This window comes from Paroedura picta, chromosome 11 (genome assembly GCF_049243985.1).
Source record: "Paroedura picta isolate Pp20150507F chromosome 11, Ppicta_v3.0, whole genome shotgun sequence".
Classification (NCBI taxonomy): Eukaryota; Metazoa; Chordata; class Lepidosauria; order Squamata; family Gekkonidae; genus Paroedura; species Paroedura picta.
The window spans coordinates 3,450,228-3,468,942 of record NC_135379.1 but is presented as its reverse complement, the minus strand read 5'-3'; the positions used below and the strand labels follow the sequence as shown (position 1 = coordinate 3,468,942).

At 52.8% G+C, this 18,715-nt stretch overlaps 1 protein-coding gene across 1 annotated transcript in view; it reads left to right on the top strand.

Annotated features, from left to right (window-relative positions):
* MINDY4 (MINDY lysine 48 deubiquitinase 4) overlaps positions 1 to 17,010 on the top strand; it is a 46,579-nt gene extending 29,569 nt beyond the window's left edge. The window contains exons 14-18 of the mRNA XM_077303401.1: positions 6,373 to 6,436; positions 7,261 to 7,422; positions 10,903 to 11,083; positions 12,850 to 12,922; positions 15,643 to 17,010. Coding sequence (XP_077159516.1) covers positions 6,373 to 6,436; positions 7,261 to 7,422; positions 10,903 to 11,083; positions 12,850 to 12,922; positions 15,643 to 15,691 — 529 coding nt within the window. The 3' untranslated portion in view covers positions 15,692 to 17,010. The remainder of the gene's footprint in view (positions 1 to 6,372; positions 6,437 to 7,260; positions 7,423 to 10,902; positions 11,084 to 12,849; positions 12,923 to 15,642) is intronic.
* Positions 17,011 to 18,715: the final 1,705 nt, after the last annotated feature.

Sequence of the window (18,715 nt, the reverse complement as noted above, 5' to 3'; positions counted from 1 at the left end):
CCCTCCAGTCCAGCCTCCTGTCTCACACAAGGGCCAGCCAGTTCCTCTGGAGGGCCAGCAACAGGGCAGAGAGGCCGAGGCCTTCCTAAGGACATCAGGAGAGCCCTGCTGGGTCAGACCAGGGGTCCATCCAGTCCAGCCTCCTGTCTCACACAGGGGCCAGCCAGTTCCTCTGGAGGGCCAGCAACAGGGCAGAGAGGCCGAGGCCTTCCTAAGGACATCAGGAGAGCCCTGCTGGGTCAGACCAGGCGTCCATCCCGTCCAGCCTCCTGTCTCACACAAGGGCCAGCCAGTTCCTCTGGAGGGCCAGCAACAGGGCAGAGAGGCCGAGGCCTTCCTAAGGACATCAGGAGAGCCCTGCTGGGTCAGACCAGGGGTCCATCCAGTCCAGCCTCCTGTCTCACACAGGGGCCAGCCAGTTCCTCTGGAGGGCCAGCCACAGGGCAGAGAGGCCAGGCCTTCCTAAGGACATCAGGAGAGCCCTGCTGGGTCAGACCAGGGGTCCATCCAGTCCAGCCTCCTGTCTCACACAGGGGCCAGCCAGTTCCTCTGGAGGGCCAGCCACAGGGCAGAGAGGCCAGGCCTTCCTAAGGACATCAGGAGAGCCCTGCTGGGTCAGACCAGGGGTCCATCCAGTCCAGCCTCCTGTCTCACACAGGGGCCAGCCAGTTCCTCTGGAGGGCCAGCAACAGGGCAGAGAGGCCGAGGCCTTCCTAAGGACATCAGGAGAGCCCTGCTGGGTCAGACCAGGCGTCCATCCCGTCCAGCCTCCTGTCTCACACAAGGGCCAGCCAGTTCCTCTGGAGGGCCAGCAACAGGGCAGAGAGGCCGAGGCCTTCCTAAGGACATCAGGAGAGCCCTGCTGGGTCAGACCAGGGGTCCATCCAGTCCAGCCTCCTGTCTCACACAGGGGCCAGCCAGTTCCTCTGGAGGGCCAGCCACAGGGCAGAGAGGCCAGGCCTTCCTAAGGACATCAGGAGAGCCCTGCTGGGTCAGACCAGGGAGGGTCCATTTAGTCCAGCCTCCCGTCTCACACAGGGGCCAGCCAGTTCCTCTGGAGGGCCAGCCACAGGGCAGGCAGGCCGTGGTGTTCCCCTCAGAAGAACCTAAGAGCCCTGCTGGGTCATTCTTGTAGCGGCAGTCAAGAGCAAATGTCCAGGAGCACCTTTGGGATGAGCAAACCTTGTGGCCAGCTATGAGCTTTCCTGAGTCAATGCTTCCTGAACTTTTGCTCTTTCCTGCTGCTGCAGGCAGATGAATGCGGCTGCTCCTCTCAATTCAAGGCGCTTTAGCCAGAGCAGGCGAAGAGAAAGAAAGAGGGTGGGGCAGAAACAGGAACTCAGCCACTCTCCCCCTCTGCTCCTCAGCTTATCCCCTGTTTATCTGGAGCAGCCGTAATGAGTTTATCCTTCTTGCTGTGGGCCTTTGAGGCTGTGCTGGGGCGGCCCGCTTAAATGGATTTTAATGGGAGCTGGAGAGCTGAGGATATGCAAGGCAGCATCGGGGGGCATAATTGGGAAAAGGTGCTGAAAAGGACAAAAGGGGAAAGCGGCCTTTGAGCCTGAACAGGTCCCAGGGGAGCCCTTAAGCAACATCAGGTGGCAGCTTGCTCTGCAGCATGGAGGGGGATCTGGGGTCATGAGAGCAGAAGGAGAGCCTGGCTGGATCGGACCAGAGAACTGGTTTGATTCTCTTTCCCTCCTCCTCTTCTGTATGCAGCCAGCTGGGTGACCTTGGGCCTCTCCCTGTTCTCTTAGAGCTGTCTCGGTTCTCTTAGAGCTCCCTCAGCCCCACCTGCCTCCCAAGGTGTCTGTTGCGGGGAGAGGGAGAGTAGGGGACTGTAAGCCGCTTTGAGATGCCTTTGGGTAGTGAGAATCGGGACACACGAAAACCAGCTGGTTTTCCTTTTCTTCTTCTTCTTCCCCCTCTGGGTTTACAAGTCACAGAGCCAGTTTAGTGGTTAAGAATGGCAGCCTTTAATCTGGAGGTTCCTCACTCCTCTTCTCCACCGCATGCAGCCAGCTGGCCGACCTTGGGCTCGTCACAGTCCTGATAGTGCTGTTCTCCCAGAGCAGTTTCTCTCAGAGCTCTCTCGGCCCCACCTACCTCTCAGGGTGGCTGTTGTGGGGAGAGGAAGGAAAGGCGATTGGAAGCTGGTCTGAGACCTTTGAGACTCCTTCGGGCAGTGAGAAGAGGGGCATAAAACCCAGCCCTTCTCCGTCTTTACTGAAGTCCAGCCTTCCGCTCTCCCCAGGGGGCACTTTGAACGCAGATTCCTGCTTCCGTGCGGAAGGTCCCACACACGGCCCTCTCCTGAAACTTTAAAAAACTTTCCCCCTTTCAAGCGGTTTGGCGAGGATGGCGAAATCAGTGCGCCATGTTTTTGTTTTTCTTAATCAAACACGGAGCGTTGCAATTAAAAAGCAAACGGGGAAGGGAAACAATGGCCCTGCGGGAGCCTCTCGGCGTCTCAAGCACAGAAGGTCAGGCGACGGCTGCTCGGCCCATTAAAACCCAATCTGTTCTGACCCATGGAAAATATGAGGTGGCCTCTTTTGGTGCCATCTCAAGGCTCCTCTCGCACTGCCTTTGCGGCCTCTCTTTCCTTCCTGAACGCCGGCCCAAGCTACCTTCCGAACGGAGCCGTATTTCCGTTACATTGTGTGTGGGGTTTTTTGGGTGTGTGTGTGTGGTTTGCTCTGTATTCTAATGCATCCTCATTAGTGCTTTTGGGGGTCATTTACAGGCAGATCCCCTAATCGTCCTGGGCTGCTTGTTGACGCCCTTGGCTCTCCAGGCCACTCGCAAACTATCCGTGTCTGTTGTCTGCTGAGCAGAAGCAACCTCCGTCTGGCTCTGAGCACAGGCTGCTTTCGTATACCTTGCAAGAGCCTCTTCTTGGCATGCAGAAGGTCCCAGGTTCGATCCCCAGCAACTCCAGTTAAAACAACCAGGCAGGAGGGGATGGGGAAGACCTCAGTGGAAGAGCCTCTGCTTGGCATGCAGAAGGTCCCAGATTCAAGCCCCGGCATCTCCTGTTAAAAGGGCTAGGCCAGAGGTTCCCAACCAGGGTTCTAGGAAACCCAGAGGTTATGTAGCCTTTCCCAGAAGTTCAGATGACCACTGACATCACTAGTCCCCGGAGTCTATTTCCCCTGTTGTTCTACAGGCCTCGTCTCTTTCTGCACAATGGCAAAGCGGTAAATTATTGTTTGTTTGTTTGTTTGTTACTGATTGATTGATTGATTGATTGATTGATTGATTGATTGATTGATTGATTGATTGATTGATTGATTGATTGATTGATTGGCCGGCTCCCCCATCTTTCTTCTGTGCCCACTTCCCGGAAGGGGAAGGTCAACACTTCCGGGGTCCCTTGAAGTCAGGAAAATATTTCAGGGGTTCCTCCACGGTCAAAGGGTTGAGAAAGTTTGGGCTAGGCAGTAGGGGCTGTGAAAGACCTCCACCTGAGACCTTGGAGAACTGCTGCCGGTTTGCGTAGACAAGACTTCCCTTCATGGCCCAAGGGCCTAATTCATTAGAAGGCCGTTTCATGTGAAGGGCCATCTGCTTGGCCCGCAGAGGGTCCCCAGTTCAATCCCCGGCATCTCCAGTTAAAAGGACCAGGCAGGAAAGACCCTGGAGAGCGGCTGCCGATCTGAGTTGGTCCAAAGGTCTGATTCAGTAGAAAGCAGCTTTATGTGTTCAGAAGGTCCGAGGTTCAATCCCCGGCATCTCCAGTTAAATGGACCAGGCAAGAGACTCTGGAGAGCCATTACCAGCCTGAGTAGACAATTGTTGTTGTTGTTGTTGTTAGGTGTGAAGTTGTGTCCGACCCATCGCGACCCCATGAACAATGATCCTCCAGGCCTTCCTGCCCTCTACCATTCCCCGGAGTCCATTTCAGTTTGCACCCACTGCTTCAGTGACTCCATCCAGCCACCTCATTCTCTGTCGTCCCCTTCTTCTTTTGCCCTCGATCGCTCCCAGCATCAGGCTCTTGTCCAGGGAGTCCTTCCTTCTCAGGAGGTGGCCAAAGTATTTGAGTTTCATCTTCAGGATCTGGCCTTCTAAAGAGCAGTCAGGGTTGATCTCCTCTAGGACTGACCGGTTTGTTCGCCTTGCAGCCCAAGGGACTCGCAAGAGTCTTCTCCAGCACCAGACAATACTGACCTCGATAGACTGATTCAGTATCAGGCAGCCCCCTGTGTTCATCTGCTCCTTCGAACTGCCTCTCCCCCCACCCAAACTTCCTTTGTTATTATTTGAGATGCTTCTCTCTTCCCCCCGCCCCAGCTCCTTTCCAGCCCGTGCTCTATTTCTGTCCCGGACTCATAATTGTGTGTTTTGCTCGTGTCAAACAGTCTGTTGCCATGAAGAAGGGGGCGTGAGGTCACCCCTGGAGCATTGCTGCTTGGCCGCATGGAGGCCAGCTGCGAGAGAGCCAGACCGCGCCTGGGGCACGCACGGATGCGCCGGCTCATTTTCCAAATTAGCAGCAGGAAGGGTCTATCGTAAGGCTAGGGATGGGGGAATGGGTTCTTTTACGCGGCTGTGCTGGCATTTCCCCCCCCCCACAAAAAAGTCAACCACGGGCCTTTTACTTCCTGCTAATGACATCGCAGGCGGCGGAAGGGCCCGTCCTGTTTGACTTCTTGATCTTGCAATGGGCTTAGAAAGCAAACGCTGTGGGAAGTCCTGCCATGAAGAGCGTTTGCCCATGATGCTGTAAGCCCTGAGCAGCTGCGGTACCAGGGTCTTCCCAGAGAGGTGTTGACTTAGAACCACAGAGGCTCATTTCCTCCCCCCCCCCTTGTCAAAAATTCAAGATGGGTGGCCCTGTTAAGTCTGCCTGCAGCAGCAGCAAAGGGCCGGAGTCCAGGAGCACCTTCAAGACTCACCAGAATTTTAGCAAAACAGGAGCTGTTGTGAGTCAGATACGAAGAGGATGCTTTAGGACAGGGGTAGTCAACCTGTGGTCCTCCAGATGTTCATGGACTACAATTCCCATGAGCCCCTGCCAGCGAGTGCTGGCAGGGGCTCATGGGAATTGTAGTCCATGAACATCTGGAGGACCACAGGTTGACTACCCCTGCTCCTGGACCATGGCTCTTTTCTACACAGACATATTTGTTATACCAGATACAGGAAGCAGCCTCACACCAAGTCAGAGAATTGGTCTTTCGAGGTCAGTGTTGTCTCTTCTGACTAGTATCAGCTCTCCAAGGCCTACAGTTTTTATTTGTTCATTTTTAATTCACCGGCATTGTTTACAGAACCTGGGACACACACAACAGAGGTATAATTTCAGGTTTAATTTCAGAGAGCCACCTTGGTGTTGTGGTTAAAAGTGGCAGCTTCTAATCTGGAGAGCCGGCTTTGATTCCCCACTCCTCCGCCTGCAGCCAGCTGGGTGGTCTGGGGCTAGTCACAGTCCTCTGGTGGTTCTCGCAGAGCATTTCTCTTAGAACTCTCTCAGCCCTGCCTATCTCACAGGTAGTCTGTTGCAGGGAGAGGAAGGGAAGGCGATTGTAAGCTGTTTGGAGACTCCTTTGGATAGAAAAAACAACTCCTCCTCCTCCTTCTTCTCCTCTTCCTCCTCTTCCTCCTACTCCTCCTCCTCCTCCTCCCATCTTCCCGATGCATTCTTTGAGCAGGCCTGTGTATTTTTTATTGTACACTCTCTATAGTTTCAGATTGGGTTGCAGCAATTGTCCTCAAAGGGGGTCAGCTTGACCCAAAGGCACTGTAAATCTTGGAGCCACACCCATGGTGCCGGCTTCCTTGCTAGCCCAGATGATATGAAACGCAGCTGTCACTCCTTCTAGAACATCCCTGCATTCAGCTCCAAATTCCCATAAAATTTGCACCCGAGGATAGAATTAGAACTTCCTTCTATTGTCCCGGACTGTGTGTCCCACAGCCCCAAACTGACGGACGTCGGTTGTTGTTTCCGCCCAAGGTTTCCGAGGTGTGCAGCCCTCGACGCGGTTGGTGGCCAGAAGGTCCTTGTGGCAGACACCCTGCAAAACAGGCCCTTGCTCCAGCTTTTCAAGAGGACATTAATAAGATTAAAAGCTAATGAATAAGCTATTTGGGGGCGTTGGCTTTCAAAGAATCCTCAGAAAACTCTTCTACCAATGGCTGCTCGCAAAGGTTCCAGGCTTCCCAGCCGCCTAGCTGCGATCTGGGAATTTATTCGTTTTGGTGTAACCAAAGCTGCCAAGACCACTCTTTGGCCATCTTCTTGGAAGCTGAGTCCCCCCCCCCCCACACACACACACACTGCATCTTTGAAGCCCACATTCTCTCCAGCAGAGTGAAAAACAGAACTGGGGAAACATCTCAACGCCATGACCTTCTTCCTTTCAGAGTCCGGAGAGATTTCGACGTAGCCACGAACCAGTTGATTGGCGCACATGGATACTGCACGCAGGTAAACGGCTCTGTGTCGCAAGGGAGGGTGTTAGATATAAATATAAGACATAGAATAAATCAATGAATAACTAAAATACATGAACCAAACATGAACCAAACAGCTTAGCTGAATGTGATGGGGAATGCAGGAGCTGACATTTTAGATGCAGGGAGCTGTTTACATGGAGAACTTTCCCCTTCGCAGTCTTCTCTTATGTCCTTATAGACAGCTTTAAGAGGGGACTGGATAAACATACGGAGGAGAGGCCTGTGAGTGGCTCTTAGCCACATGGCATAGATGGAGCGCTCTCTCTGGGGCAGGGGTGCTCTGTCTCCTTGGTGCTTGGGGGGCAACACTGGGAGGGTTCTGGAGTTCTGGTCCCGCTGGTGGATTTCCTGACGGCACCTTGGTTCTGGACACTGCGTGATGCAGAGTGTTGGACTGGATGGGCCAGTGGCCTGATCCAACATGGTTTCTCTTATATTCTTATGTCTCGGGCAGGGATGCCCTGGATTCATGGTACTTGGAAGGACCAGTGGGAGGGCTTCGGAGTTCTGGCCCTGCTGGTGGACCTCCTGATGGTGCCTAGATTTTGGTCACTGTGGTGGATTTGGTGGGCCATTGGCCTGATCCAACATGGCTTCTCATATGTTCATAGTCTGCAGTGCTATAGTCCAGGTTATGGTGGCACCCTCTTTCTCCAGGCTTAAGAGTCTCTTGGCTCCCTTCAGTCCGAACATAGTTCTGAACTGAGACCCAGGTACTGAAAAGGCACCATGAGTAACATCTCACACTCCCTAGCCAGACTGCTTGCTAGAAGGCTCTTCTCCTCTTGACTCCAGGAGCTGGTGAACCTCCTGCTGACGGGCAAAGCCGTGTCCAACGTTTTCAACGACGTCATCGAGCTGGACTCCGGAAACAACAACACGGTGGTTTTAAAAGGCATCTCTGGCCGGAGCGAGGTCGGCCTGTTGTCCCTGTTTGAGCACTACGACGTCTGCCAGGTATGCCTTGACTTACATCATTCTGGGTGAACGGGGAGAGATGGAAATGTCCCTGGGGGCCTTCCAAAGAGCGTTCCTTTAGACCAGGGGTAGTCAAACTGCGGCCCTCCAGATGTCCATGGACTACAATTCCCAGGAGCCCCCTGCCAGCATTCGCTGGCAGGGGGCTCCTGAGAATTATAGTCCATGGACATCTGGAGGGCCGCAGTTTGACTACCCCTGCTTTAGACCAACAAAACATCTCCGGATACTTGTTCAGATACTTCGGGAAGTATCTTAACCCGGTCACCAAGCTTGCTCAAGTGTTTGTTTATTTAGCAATTTATATATAAATTCTACAAAATCTACAAAGAAGGGAACAGTGACTCCTGAAAGCCCCTCCCCTGCCACAAATTTTGTTTGCCTTCAAGATGCTCCTGGACCCTTAGTCTTCTCTAATACAGGCAGGCTAGCATGGCTGCTCATCTTGATCGATCAAGAGGACGGGTTTAGGCCCCCACCACAGCCTTTTGGTGGTCAAGGTGTTATGATGGTGCCAAAAAAAAGATTGAGAACCTGGGCCCATTCCAAAGACATTAGTCAATGCACTTTCAATGAACTTTAGAAGTAGATTTTCCTGTTCTGCAAAAGTACACTGAGAGTGCATAATCCCACACATGCAGAAAAGACCCCCTGATCTCAAGCATTTTGTGGATGCAGGAAAAGTGTGCGGTTATTTCAGTTAAGATCTCCGTGTTGTTCAGCTCTGCCAGTGAGCCGTGGCTTTTGACCTCTTGGGCTTTTGCAGGGTTTTTAAAAATTTTACTCAGCGAATTACATTAGCAGCATGGCTTCTTTGAGCTCACACTTTTTGTCATTTCGTTAAGAGCCGAGATCAGGCAAACAGCTGGCATTTTGCAGATCCCCACCACCTTTTGTGTAGGCCAGGGAAACAGAGAGTCCCTCGGCCCCCAAACAGATGTAAGGAAACTTTCCACGCTCCCAAGCATCGGCTTGCCCGAAATTCTCATTGAAAGGGATTAAATTCGGCAGTCGCAAACGGTGGCGGTGAAGCCCAACGAACGTAAATCCATACACTGAGGAGCTGGAAAAGAGTCTGTCGTGGAAGACGGCCTCCTTTTGGAGGGGTTGACATTTACACCAAATGAAAGCCCACCCCTCGCACAGAAGGGGTCCGGGGGAGGAAAGCTGAAGTATGAAAGGCTCCAATTCTGCTGTCTCAGCAATCTGCAGACTGGGGCAGATTTGTCGGGGGAGGGGAGGATTAAGGGGGAAAAAATAAGACCGGCTGGCTTCTAGTACCATTTTAAACAGTTTTTTTTCTTTAATTAACTTTATTTGTACCCCACTTTTCCCCCCAATGGGGACGCGAAAGAGTTTGCGTCATTCTCTTCTCCCTAGTTTTATCCTCACAACAACCCTGTGGGGTAGGCTAAGCCACGAGTTTGCGACTGGCCCGAAATCAGCCAGCAATTTTCCATGGCACAGGGAGGATTTGAACCCGGGCCTCCCAGATCCTAATCCAACTCTTGAACCACTACGCCATGCTGGCTGAAGCCTGGCGTGCTGCGTTATCACAAACCACCCTCCGGCCCTGCTGAGCGCGTCTTATAGGGACGTGTTGGCATACGAGAACTCAGCACAGCAGCTTCTTATGGGGCTCTCCCCCCCCCCCAAAAAAAAACCAGGCTAGAAGCTGGAAATAAAAGTGCTGTAGGCATGTTGGTGACATATTTGGGGGGGGGGGGGAAACGCTGGGTTTTGGGCAAAACTCTATGGTAAGAAGCTAATTCTATCATAGAGGTTTTACCCACAATCCAGAGCGTCTATCTCGATATCTCGGACATGCCTACATCACTTCCGGGCAATGTAGCGACGTTGCATTTATTTCCAGTTTCTTCTCTCCCCATTCCCAATAAGTTTCCCCCCAACCCTTGCTGGCTGGTCCAGCAGACCTGGCAAACCTCGCACCTAAACAACCCAAGAAAGGGCCTTCTTGGTCATGGCACCCAAACGACCCTGAGAGAGGTCCTTCTCAATGACGGCCCGAAAAGGATGGCTCCTTCCCTTGGGATATTCCTCTGTCCCCATCTAACATTGAATTCCACCAGCATCTGGGGACTTTTCCATTTCTCCTGGCGTTCCCTCAACGATTCCTGCCTTCCTGCCTTATGTTTTCATTATTTCAATGTGCATGTGATACGTATTTCATCTTTTGTTTTCATTGGGTTTTTTTGGGGGGGAGGGGCGTGACCAGCTTGCTTGAACTCCGAAATGCCACCACGTTCCTGTGCTTAGAAGGACATCCCTGGGGTATTGTCATGGGTCCCATTCTGCTTGGGGCTTTTTTTTTTTGTCTATTGTTGTTGGTATATTTATAACTTTCGGCCTGTGTTCTCAGCTCAAGAATTTTATCGAGCAAACAATCCAGCCATTGTTTGGAACAATGACCTTTAAAAATAGCAAGTGGAAACAGATCGCCAACCCCTGAAACGTTCTTCAGGCATTGAAAAACCCCAAAAGCGGGGGGATCGGGCAGAACAGGGTTGGGAAGCAGAGCTGGGGACACGCCCACCTTGGGCCCCTCCCCTCCCCACCCCTCCAGGCCCATCATTGGCCATTTGGGGAGGGGAGGGGAGGGTGGGTAGACATGTTGTCTTATCACTTTTATGCCATTGATGGTAATCTGTAAATGGTCAGACCACCCAATAAATTCACCCAATGAATTCTAAAAACATATTTTAACAATGAATCAACACTCACCGTTGAGAAACCTCAGGATTTCATGGAAACCCTGGTTGAGAAAGCCTGGAAAACAGAAGAGGGTAGAAAAGTGGTTCTCTAAGTCAGGGGTCATCAACCTGTGGTCCTCCAGATGTCCATGGACTACAATTCCCATGAGCCCCTGCCAGCTTTCGCTGGCAGGGGCTCATGGGAATTGTAGTCCATGGACATCTGGAGGACCACAGGTTGACTACCCCTGCTCTGTTTTATGGTAGCAATGTGTAGGCAATTCGCTTATTAAAATAAGAAACTCCAAATGCTGAAAAATGAATCCAGCTCCTACTTTTTCAGCTCGTTCCTAGAGCCAAAGAAAAGGTGTCAAAGATAAGGTTATCATGGAACTGTGGGGAAGAAAAAGAAGTGGTTTTTTTTATACCCCACTTTTCTCTACCTGAAGGAATCCCAAAACAGCTCACAATCGCCTTCCCTTCCTCTCCCCACAGCAGACACCCTGTGAGGTAGGTGAGGCTGAGAGAGCCCTGAGAGAACTGTGACCGGTCCAGAGTCACCCAGCTGTAACATACAATGGGACTTTCTCTGAATTCTTTTCCTGCACATCTGTGAGGCACCTGCAGCCTCACGATTCCACGGCATTGACCAAGTTCTGGAAATTCGCAGAAGCAGGAATCGGTTGTGGATACAATCGATCACACAGATCTTTTTTTTTTCTTTTTTAACGTTTTCTCTCTCGCGCAGGTTGGCTGTTTTTTAAAGACCCCCAAGTTCCCCATTTGGCTGGTGTGCAGCGAGAGCCACTTCAGCGTCCTTTTCAGCACGCGGAAAGACTTACTCGGGGACTGGAAAACAGAACGGCGCTTTGACCTGTATTACTACGACGGCTTGGCCAATCAGCAAGAGGAGATCCGCCTGACAGTCGGTACGGAAACGAACCATGCACACCGCAGACGGCGCATGTTCCAACACGGGCTACCTCTCAGTTGCCAACTTGAGTGTGAAGGACTGTTGTCGTCCGATTCTCATGCATGTCCAATGATTGGTTGATGTGGCCCTAGACTGGCAGGTCTCTTGAAATCAACTATTCTGCCACCTGGACATGTCCTATATCCTCTTTGGGCAGAGCGCAGTGATAGGAAATGAATATTTTTGGAATGCTAGGATTTTGGCCTTTAGGGTCACTTGCTTCGGGGTGGAAAGTATCTGGAGATCTTGGGGGGCGGCATACTCTACAGCAGGGGTAGTCAAACTGCGGCCCTCCAGATGTCCATGGACTACAATTCCCAGAAGCCCCTGCCAGCATTCGCTGGCAGGGGCTTCTGGGAATTGTAGTCCATGGACATCTGGAGGGCCGCAGTTTGACTACCCCTGCTCTACAGCATGATACCCCCCGGAAGTCCCACCCCTCCCTAAATTTTGCCTTCCGGCCCCTCCCGCCCCTCCCCTCAAGATCTCCAAACAGGGCAAATTTCACAAATCTGTGAAACCGTTTGAGGTGCTGAAAAGCCTTGAAGAAATATTTGCCTTCCGCTGTTTCTAATGCCATTCAAAACTTCTCAGCTCTACACAAAAAATAAAGTTTGCTGAACGGCATCCGCTGAAGCCGGTTTCAGCTCATTCAGCAGCCTTCCCCGGGCCTTTCTGTGTTTCCGCATCAAACTGCTTCTGTGGGGAATTTTCTCTTTCTCTTGAGCTCGGCTGAGTAAGAGTAGATACACGTGGAGTTTTTTTGCATTGCATTCAGAAGAACTTGAAGACAAATACTTCTTCCAAGATTTTTTAATCGCCTCCAGCCGTTCTGCCTGGAGGTTGGCAGTTCTACAACAAGTATTTAAGAAAATTGAGACCCCTGGCATGCTTGATATGGAGTTTATTATCTTCCTACTCACGCTGCCCTTCCCCCAACATCATAGAATTTGGGGGGAAACGGCTCCCTTTTAATCCCAGGAGTGGTATAACGTGATGCACCCCCCCCTCCTAGGCCACCGGATAGATTCTTTCTCCTCTCCGGCTGCCTAATGGAGGGTTTGCTAAAGATGCCATGGCAACTTCACTCTCTCTCTATTTTTGCTTCCTCACCTACGAGCTGTGATTATCGTCCCCACGTTCTCATACTTTCCGGAGTGTCTCTTTGTTCGCTGGTGTGTCGGCATGAGGCACGCTGAATTTTGGAAACGCTCCTTCCCTCTCCCCGCCCCACCCACTTGGGCCTGACCACAGGGGCTCCAAACCGTAGCCAAGATCCCTCAAACTGCTGCTCCAAGGAGATGCCGAGGAGCTGTGGGTGGGCACCACTCGGGAGCTGTCATTTGGAGAGGGCAGAGCTGTGCAGGCAGAGGAGGGATATTCCAAATGGCATTCTGCCATTCTCTCCTCCTCCTCCTCCTGTCTGCTTTGGGGTCTCGTTTATTCCTCGGAGCCAGCGTGGTTAAGAACGGCTGGAGAACCGGGTTTGAATCCCCTCTCCTCCACATGCAGCCAGCTGGGAGATTTTGGGCTAGTCACAGTCCTGATAGAGCTGTTCTGACCGAGCAGGAATATCAGAGCTTTCTCAGCCCCACCTACCTTACAGGGTGCCTGTTGTGGGGAAAGGAAGGGGGAGGTGATTGTAAGCCGCTCTGAGACTCCTCAAGGTAGAGAGAAATGGGGCATTAAAGCCAGCTCTCCTTTTCTTCTTTTTCTCTGCAGATACCTCTCTGCCTTACCTGAAAGACCAAGAAAGTGACCTTATCCCTCCACTGGAGCACTGCATTAGGACCAAGTGAGTCAAGTGGGGCGAGGGACTCCTCCTGTTTCTCGGAATCCGCAGAGGCTCTACCACTGAGCCACATCCCTTCCCCTAAACGCCTGCTTCATACATGGGCACATGAAGCCGCCTTCTGCTGAATCAGGCCCTTGCTCCATCTGGGTCAGCATTGCACACTCAGACAGGCAGCCGCTCTCCAGGGTCTCAGGCTGAGCTCTTCCCCATCCCCTCCTGCCTGGTAACTGGAGCGGCTGCGGATTTGAGCCACAGTAACAATGTCTTTGACCTTTATACCTTGCTGTGCTCTCAAAGGGCTCAGGGCAGCCTACCTGTATTTGTTTGCATCTTTGCTCCGTCTAGCCCACAGTCACCCAGACCTCTGCCTGGTTAAGACAGGATTTGAACCCAGACCTCCCTGCACCGAGCCTGGCATTTGGGACAACAGTCCTTGGTCCCGGACTAATGATCTAGAATCGATCAGACCTAGCAGCTTGTGAGAAACCAGCTGGAGAGGGGACATGCAGGAGGGCGGGAGGGCATGATGGGCGGGAGGGGGGAATCTGGGAGCGATGTCTGGGGTAGCCAGGTGCTCAGTGGAGGAGGGGGTGGAGCCTGGGGGGGACAGGCACCTCAGTGGGGTACAAAACCACAGACTCCACCCTCCAAAGCAGCCTTTTCCTCCGGGGGAGCTGCCCTCTGTCACCATGAGCCGAGCTGGAAACCCAGGGGATCTCCAGGCCCCGCCTGGAGGCTGGCATCCCGATTCCTCCGCCTCCCATCCTCCCTGCCTGCGTCTCCAGTCCCACTCCTGCCGGAACTCCGCGAGCCGCTTCCGGCCTCCGTTGCTGGGTCTCCGGCAGATGTCTCGAGGGAGAAATGCCCACGGCTGCTTTCCTCCCTTCCTCTCTTCCACAATGCCGGCTAAATTGCAGGCCGCCTGCAGAAGAAGACAACCGACTGCTCTCTTTTGCAGACGTGGGTTTTCCGAGGAGGAAGGGGACTCGCTCCCCTCCCATTAGAGCCATTGTTTTCCGCAAGACGCCGCTTCTGTTTTGTCCTTGGCAATCCCGCCTGATTACCTTCCCCTCATTAGAGAAGCTCCGTCATATCCAGGTGACAGCTTGGCGGAGCCTGGGATGCTGAGATCTTCGCCTGCGTCTCTTGGACCTTTCAGGGATTCCCGATCAAACAGGTTGGCTGGCTTTTCAGCAGAGCTGGCCTGCAGAGCTGGTCTGTTTGGGTAACAATGGAGAAAGCCCAGGGATGTTCACAGCCTCTGCTCTCCACAGTGGTGGAGGAGAACCTCCACATTCAGGGACACTCATCTTCTGAATCCCAGAGCCAGGAGGCGACCTCAGGGGAAGGCCTCGGCCTCTCTGCCCCATTGCTGGCCCACCAGAGGAGTTGTTTCTCTGCTGTATGAGACAGGAGGCTGGTCTGGATGGACCGCTGGTCTCATCCAGCAGGCCTCTTCTTACATTCTAACCATGGGAAGGCCTCGGCCTCCCTGCCCTGTGGCTGGCCCTGCAGAGGAACTAACTGTCTCACCATTGTGTGAGACTGGATGCTGGACTAGATGGACCCCTGGTCTGACCCAGCAGAGCTCTTCTTAGGTTCTTATCTGGGAAAGGCCTCGGCCTCTGTGCCCTGCGGTTGGCTGTCTAAAGGAACTGGTTGGCCGCTGGGTCAGACAGGATGCTGGACTAGATAGACTGTTGATCTGATCCATCAGGGCTCTTCTGATGTTCTCATGTTCTTACCCCGATCTGAGGTCCTGAGAGCTTCTGCCAGCCTGTAGACCACGGCCTGATTCCGTGTCATGCAGCATCGGCTATTCCCCAAGGAGCTCACTGCAAACCTGACAACCAACTCCTTCTCCTTGGATTGGCCACTGGGAAAACCATATTGCACTCGGGGGGGGGGGGGTTGACTCAGGGACCCTCCCCCTTTCAGCTAGGAGAAATGCTGACCCGAAAGGCAAAGGGAAGTGGGCTTTTTTCAGGGGTCTGGCAAATGCCCGGCAGCCTGATCCATTCCGTGGCCCCGGGAAAGAGAGTCTCGTGGCCCACCGCTCCCACCCCCAGAGCAGGAAATGACTTCTGTTCACTCTGCCCGAGGGGGGATCCTCTTTGATCGGTGGAATCTAGATTCAGCATCATATTTCATTAACTTCTAAGCCGATCCTTGGCTTCCCTTTGCTGTGTTTGGATTCACGTCTGTGGAATGCCAGGATCCTGGTCGAGTGGAAGATTCAGCGCCTTGGGGAGGGGGTGGCTGAGTGTTGGGGGGGCATTTGTGGGGAGAACTGGGGAAAGGCACCGGCTGATGGGATGCTTGGCTCAGATCTTATCGTTCGAGCTCTACCCGTTTCTTTCCCCACGGTCGCCTCTGATCCTGCAAATCTGTTAGCGTTCTCAGTGCCGGGAAGAGCGGAACGGTAGAATCATAGAGGTGGAAGGTCCCCCTAAAGGCCATCTAGTCTAGCGTTCCTCATCCAGGGTTTCATAATGGTCTAGTGGTCAGGACCCTCAGGTCACAGCTGCCTTAGGGGGACCCCACCCTGCTCAGCTTCCCAGACTGGATAAGATCCAGCTAGCCTGGACCATCTAGGGCAGGGGTAGTCAACCTGTGGTCGTCCAGATGTCTGTGGACTACAATCCCCATGAGCCCCTGCCAGCGTTTGGGTCATTCGGACCAACCCGAATGACCGAAGCCCCGTCTCTCTTTGCGTTTAGGTGGCAAGGAGCCGTGGTGAGTTGGAACGGCACGGAACCCATCCTGTGACCCATCCGACTGCAAAGGCGCCCCGTTCCCACCCTCGGAGGAAGCCCAGCCAGCTGTGCTGCAGCTGCTTTTGTTGCCTGCGGCGGGACAGGATGACCGGGGAGGGGAGACGCCGCAGTTTCGTTTGGGGCTCCCCATCCATTGTGTTAGCTGCTTCCCTCCTCCGTGTGAAAGCGGAGGGCCAAACTTGACGGCCAAAACAAGCGGCAGCGGGGAAAGCCGTAAATCTGTCGACGGCTCCCTTTCGGCCACCCGCTCCTTTCGGTTCCTGCCGTTGTATCCCGAGGACCAGCCGAACAATGCCGACCCCGCCCACGTGCCCTCTTGCGGCCTCGGCCCACTCCCCACCCTCCCCGTTCTAGATTGGGGCAAACCAAAGGGTCGAGCAAAAGCACCAAAAGGATCCTTCTTCCCAGCTGCCCCCAGTACGCTCTGAGCCTCCCAGTTGGGTCTCAACTCCTCCTTCTGGAGGAACTGGGCTAGCTCTGGCCAGCTGGGGCTGGGTGATTCCAACGTGATTTTATTCCCTTGGGATTCCTTCCCTTTTCTGGTCCACACTTTATTGCTTTCAAGGAGGAGCTCAGGTTACCTTTTGAGTGATTGGAAACATATAAGGATGCCAAGAAAGAAAAGGAGGCCCCGGGTAGCGTGATAAAACTTTGAAAACGGAGAGGGAGGCCACAAGCAGACTGCAGTTTTGGTCTGGATATTTGCCCCCAGGAATTTCCCACAACCCCCCTTGCCTGTGTGGGTCTGTTAGAATTTGGGGGATTTGTAGAAGCCTATCCCAAATTGAATTTCCCCACTGCTGCTGGGTGAGCCCCATTGAGAAGGGCACGAAGACGGAAAACACGATAAACCAGGTTTGTGTGTTTTATTCTGATGGTTGTTACGACACAGGTGTGTGTGTGTGTGTGTGTGTTAGAGGGTTTGTGTGTCCAAGGGGGACGTGATGTCTAGTCTGGCCTTCAGCGTGAAGGAGCGTTCTATAAAACGCACCCTCTTGAAAACATATCGGAAATCGAAAAAGAAGTCAGACCGAGGTGAGACGTCTCCGCCTTTGCCAGCTCAGGTCTGCTCATTCCCTGCAACCGGTGGAAATTTGCCAGCATCCATTAAAGCTTCTGTTTCGCCTGCCGTTGTGTGTCTTGGGAATCGGAACCAAGGTGCGCATGATTCAGGAGTGCCATTTCGGTCAAAGGTCTTCCGGTTCATTTTCCTGGTCACATCTGGACAACCCCCACCCCTCCACCCCAAGGTAGTTGTCAGTCCCTATTTCAAAGTGTCTTTTTGTAAATAAAAAACACAGACATTTAAAAGGATTGTTGGTCATTTATGCTTTCCGTCAGCAGAAAACGACTGTGTAAACTGCTCCGCCTGTCCCAGCAGGGACCCCGCACCAAGGGACTTCCGATAGACCAGCAACCACAGGGGCTTTGTTTTCACGAGCGAGCCATGAGCTGCGGAAGAAGGAAGTTGTGTTCTCTTGGTGGAGGGGGGGGGGGCCTCGTGTAGGAATTTGGAATAGGAAACAATCCTAGAATCCTAGAATTGGTCTCTAAACTGATACTCTTCTGTTGAAGAATAAGAGTTGTTTTTTATGCACTGCTTTTCACTACCCAAAGGAGTCTTAGAGCGGCTTATAATTGCCTACTCTTCCTCTCCCCATGATAGATGCCCTGCGAGGTAAGTGAAGCTGAGAGAGCTCTGAGAGAACTGTCGACTGGCCTGAGGCCACCCAGCTGGCTGCCCGTATCTCAAAATGGCTTACGGTTTACTTCTCTTCTAGATTAGTGTAGTGATTAAGAGCAATGGCGTCCAATCTCAAGAACCAGGTTTGATTCTTCACTCTTCCACCACATGCATCCAGCTGGGTGACCTTGGGTCAGTCACAGTTCTCTCAGAGCTCTCTCAGCCTAATTACCTCACAGGGTGGCCATTGTGAGGAGAGGAAGGGAAGGCAATTGTAAGTCGCTTTGAGACTCTTCCAGGTTGTAAAAAGCAAGGTACAAAAAAGACAGCTCTTTTTCTCTCTCCACAATAGACACCCTGCATGGTAGATGAGGCTGAGAGAGAGCTCTGAGAGAACTGTGACTGAGAGAACTACGATTGGCCCAGGGTCACCTGACTGGCTGCACGTGGACAAGTGGGGAATCATACCCGGTTCTTCCGATTAGAGGTGGCCGCTCTTTAGCTGCTACACCATGCTGGCTCTCTGATTGTTGACTGACAGGGCTCCCCTTGGAAACTCTTCAGCAATCCGGAGGAGGACATCAAAGATTTATGGCTGAGGCCAGAACTGCAAATGAGGTTTGGAAGAGGGAAACATGACCCTGGCCTGGCTGCTTGCCAAGGTTGGGACCCTGAGGTCATCAGCGGTATGGAGGAGGAAGGACTCCCTTCGGAAAAGAACAAATAACAATATGAGGACGTTAAAAGGCTCAGAGTAGGAAATGTAGGACGTTATGCACTTGCATTGGGATGATTTCCACCTCCGTCGCAACACTGCCTTGGCACAGCTGCCCGTCATCAGCACAAAAATATGCCAGCCACTCAGCATCACGTAAGAGTTCCACAAACCTTTATTGGTGTCCAAAATGCAAGGAAAGTATGTAGCGGATCAACAGATGCAGCTGGACCGCCCTGTCAAATGGACATCGCCGAAATTTGTGGTACGATGTTCGTTGACTTTTGAGGATTCGTATTCCCTTTTAAACTTTCCTCCAATCTCTAGGAGGCTGACCGACGTGGGGCCAGAAGCTATCCTTCCCCAAGCACCAAGAAGATAAGAGAACAGAGGAACAGAAGAGAAGCCATGTTGGATCATGCCCATGGCCGCTCCAGTCCAATGCTGGGGGACACACAGGGGCCCAAACCCAGGGGCCATCAGGAGGTCCACCAGTGGGACCAGAACTCCAGAAGCCCTCCCACTGTGGCCCCCCAAGCACCAAGAAGAGCATCCCTGTCACAGACAGAGGGTTCCATCTAGACCAGGGGTAGTCAAACTGCGGCCCTCCAGATGTC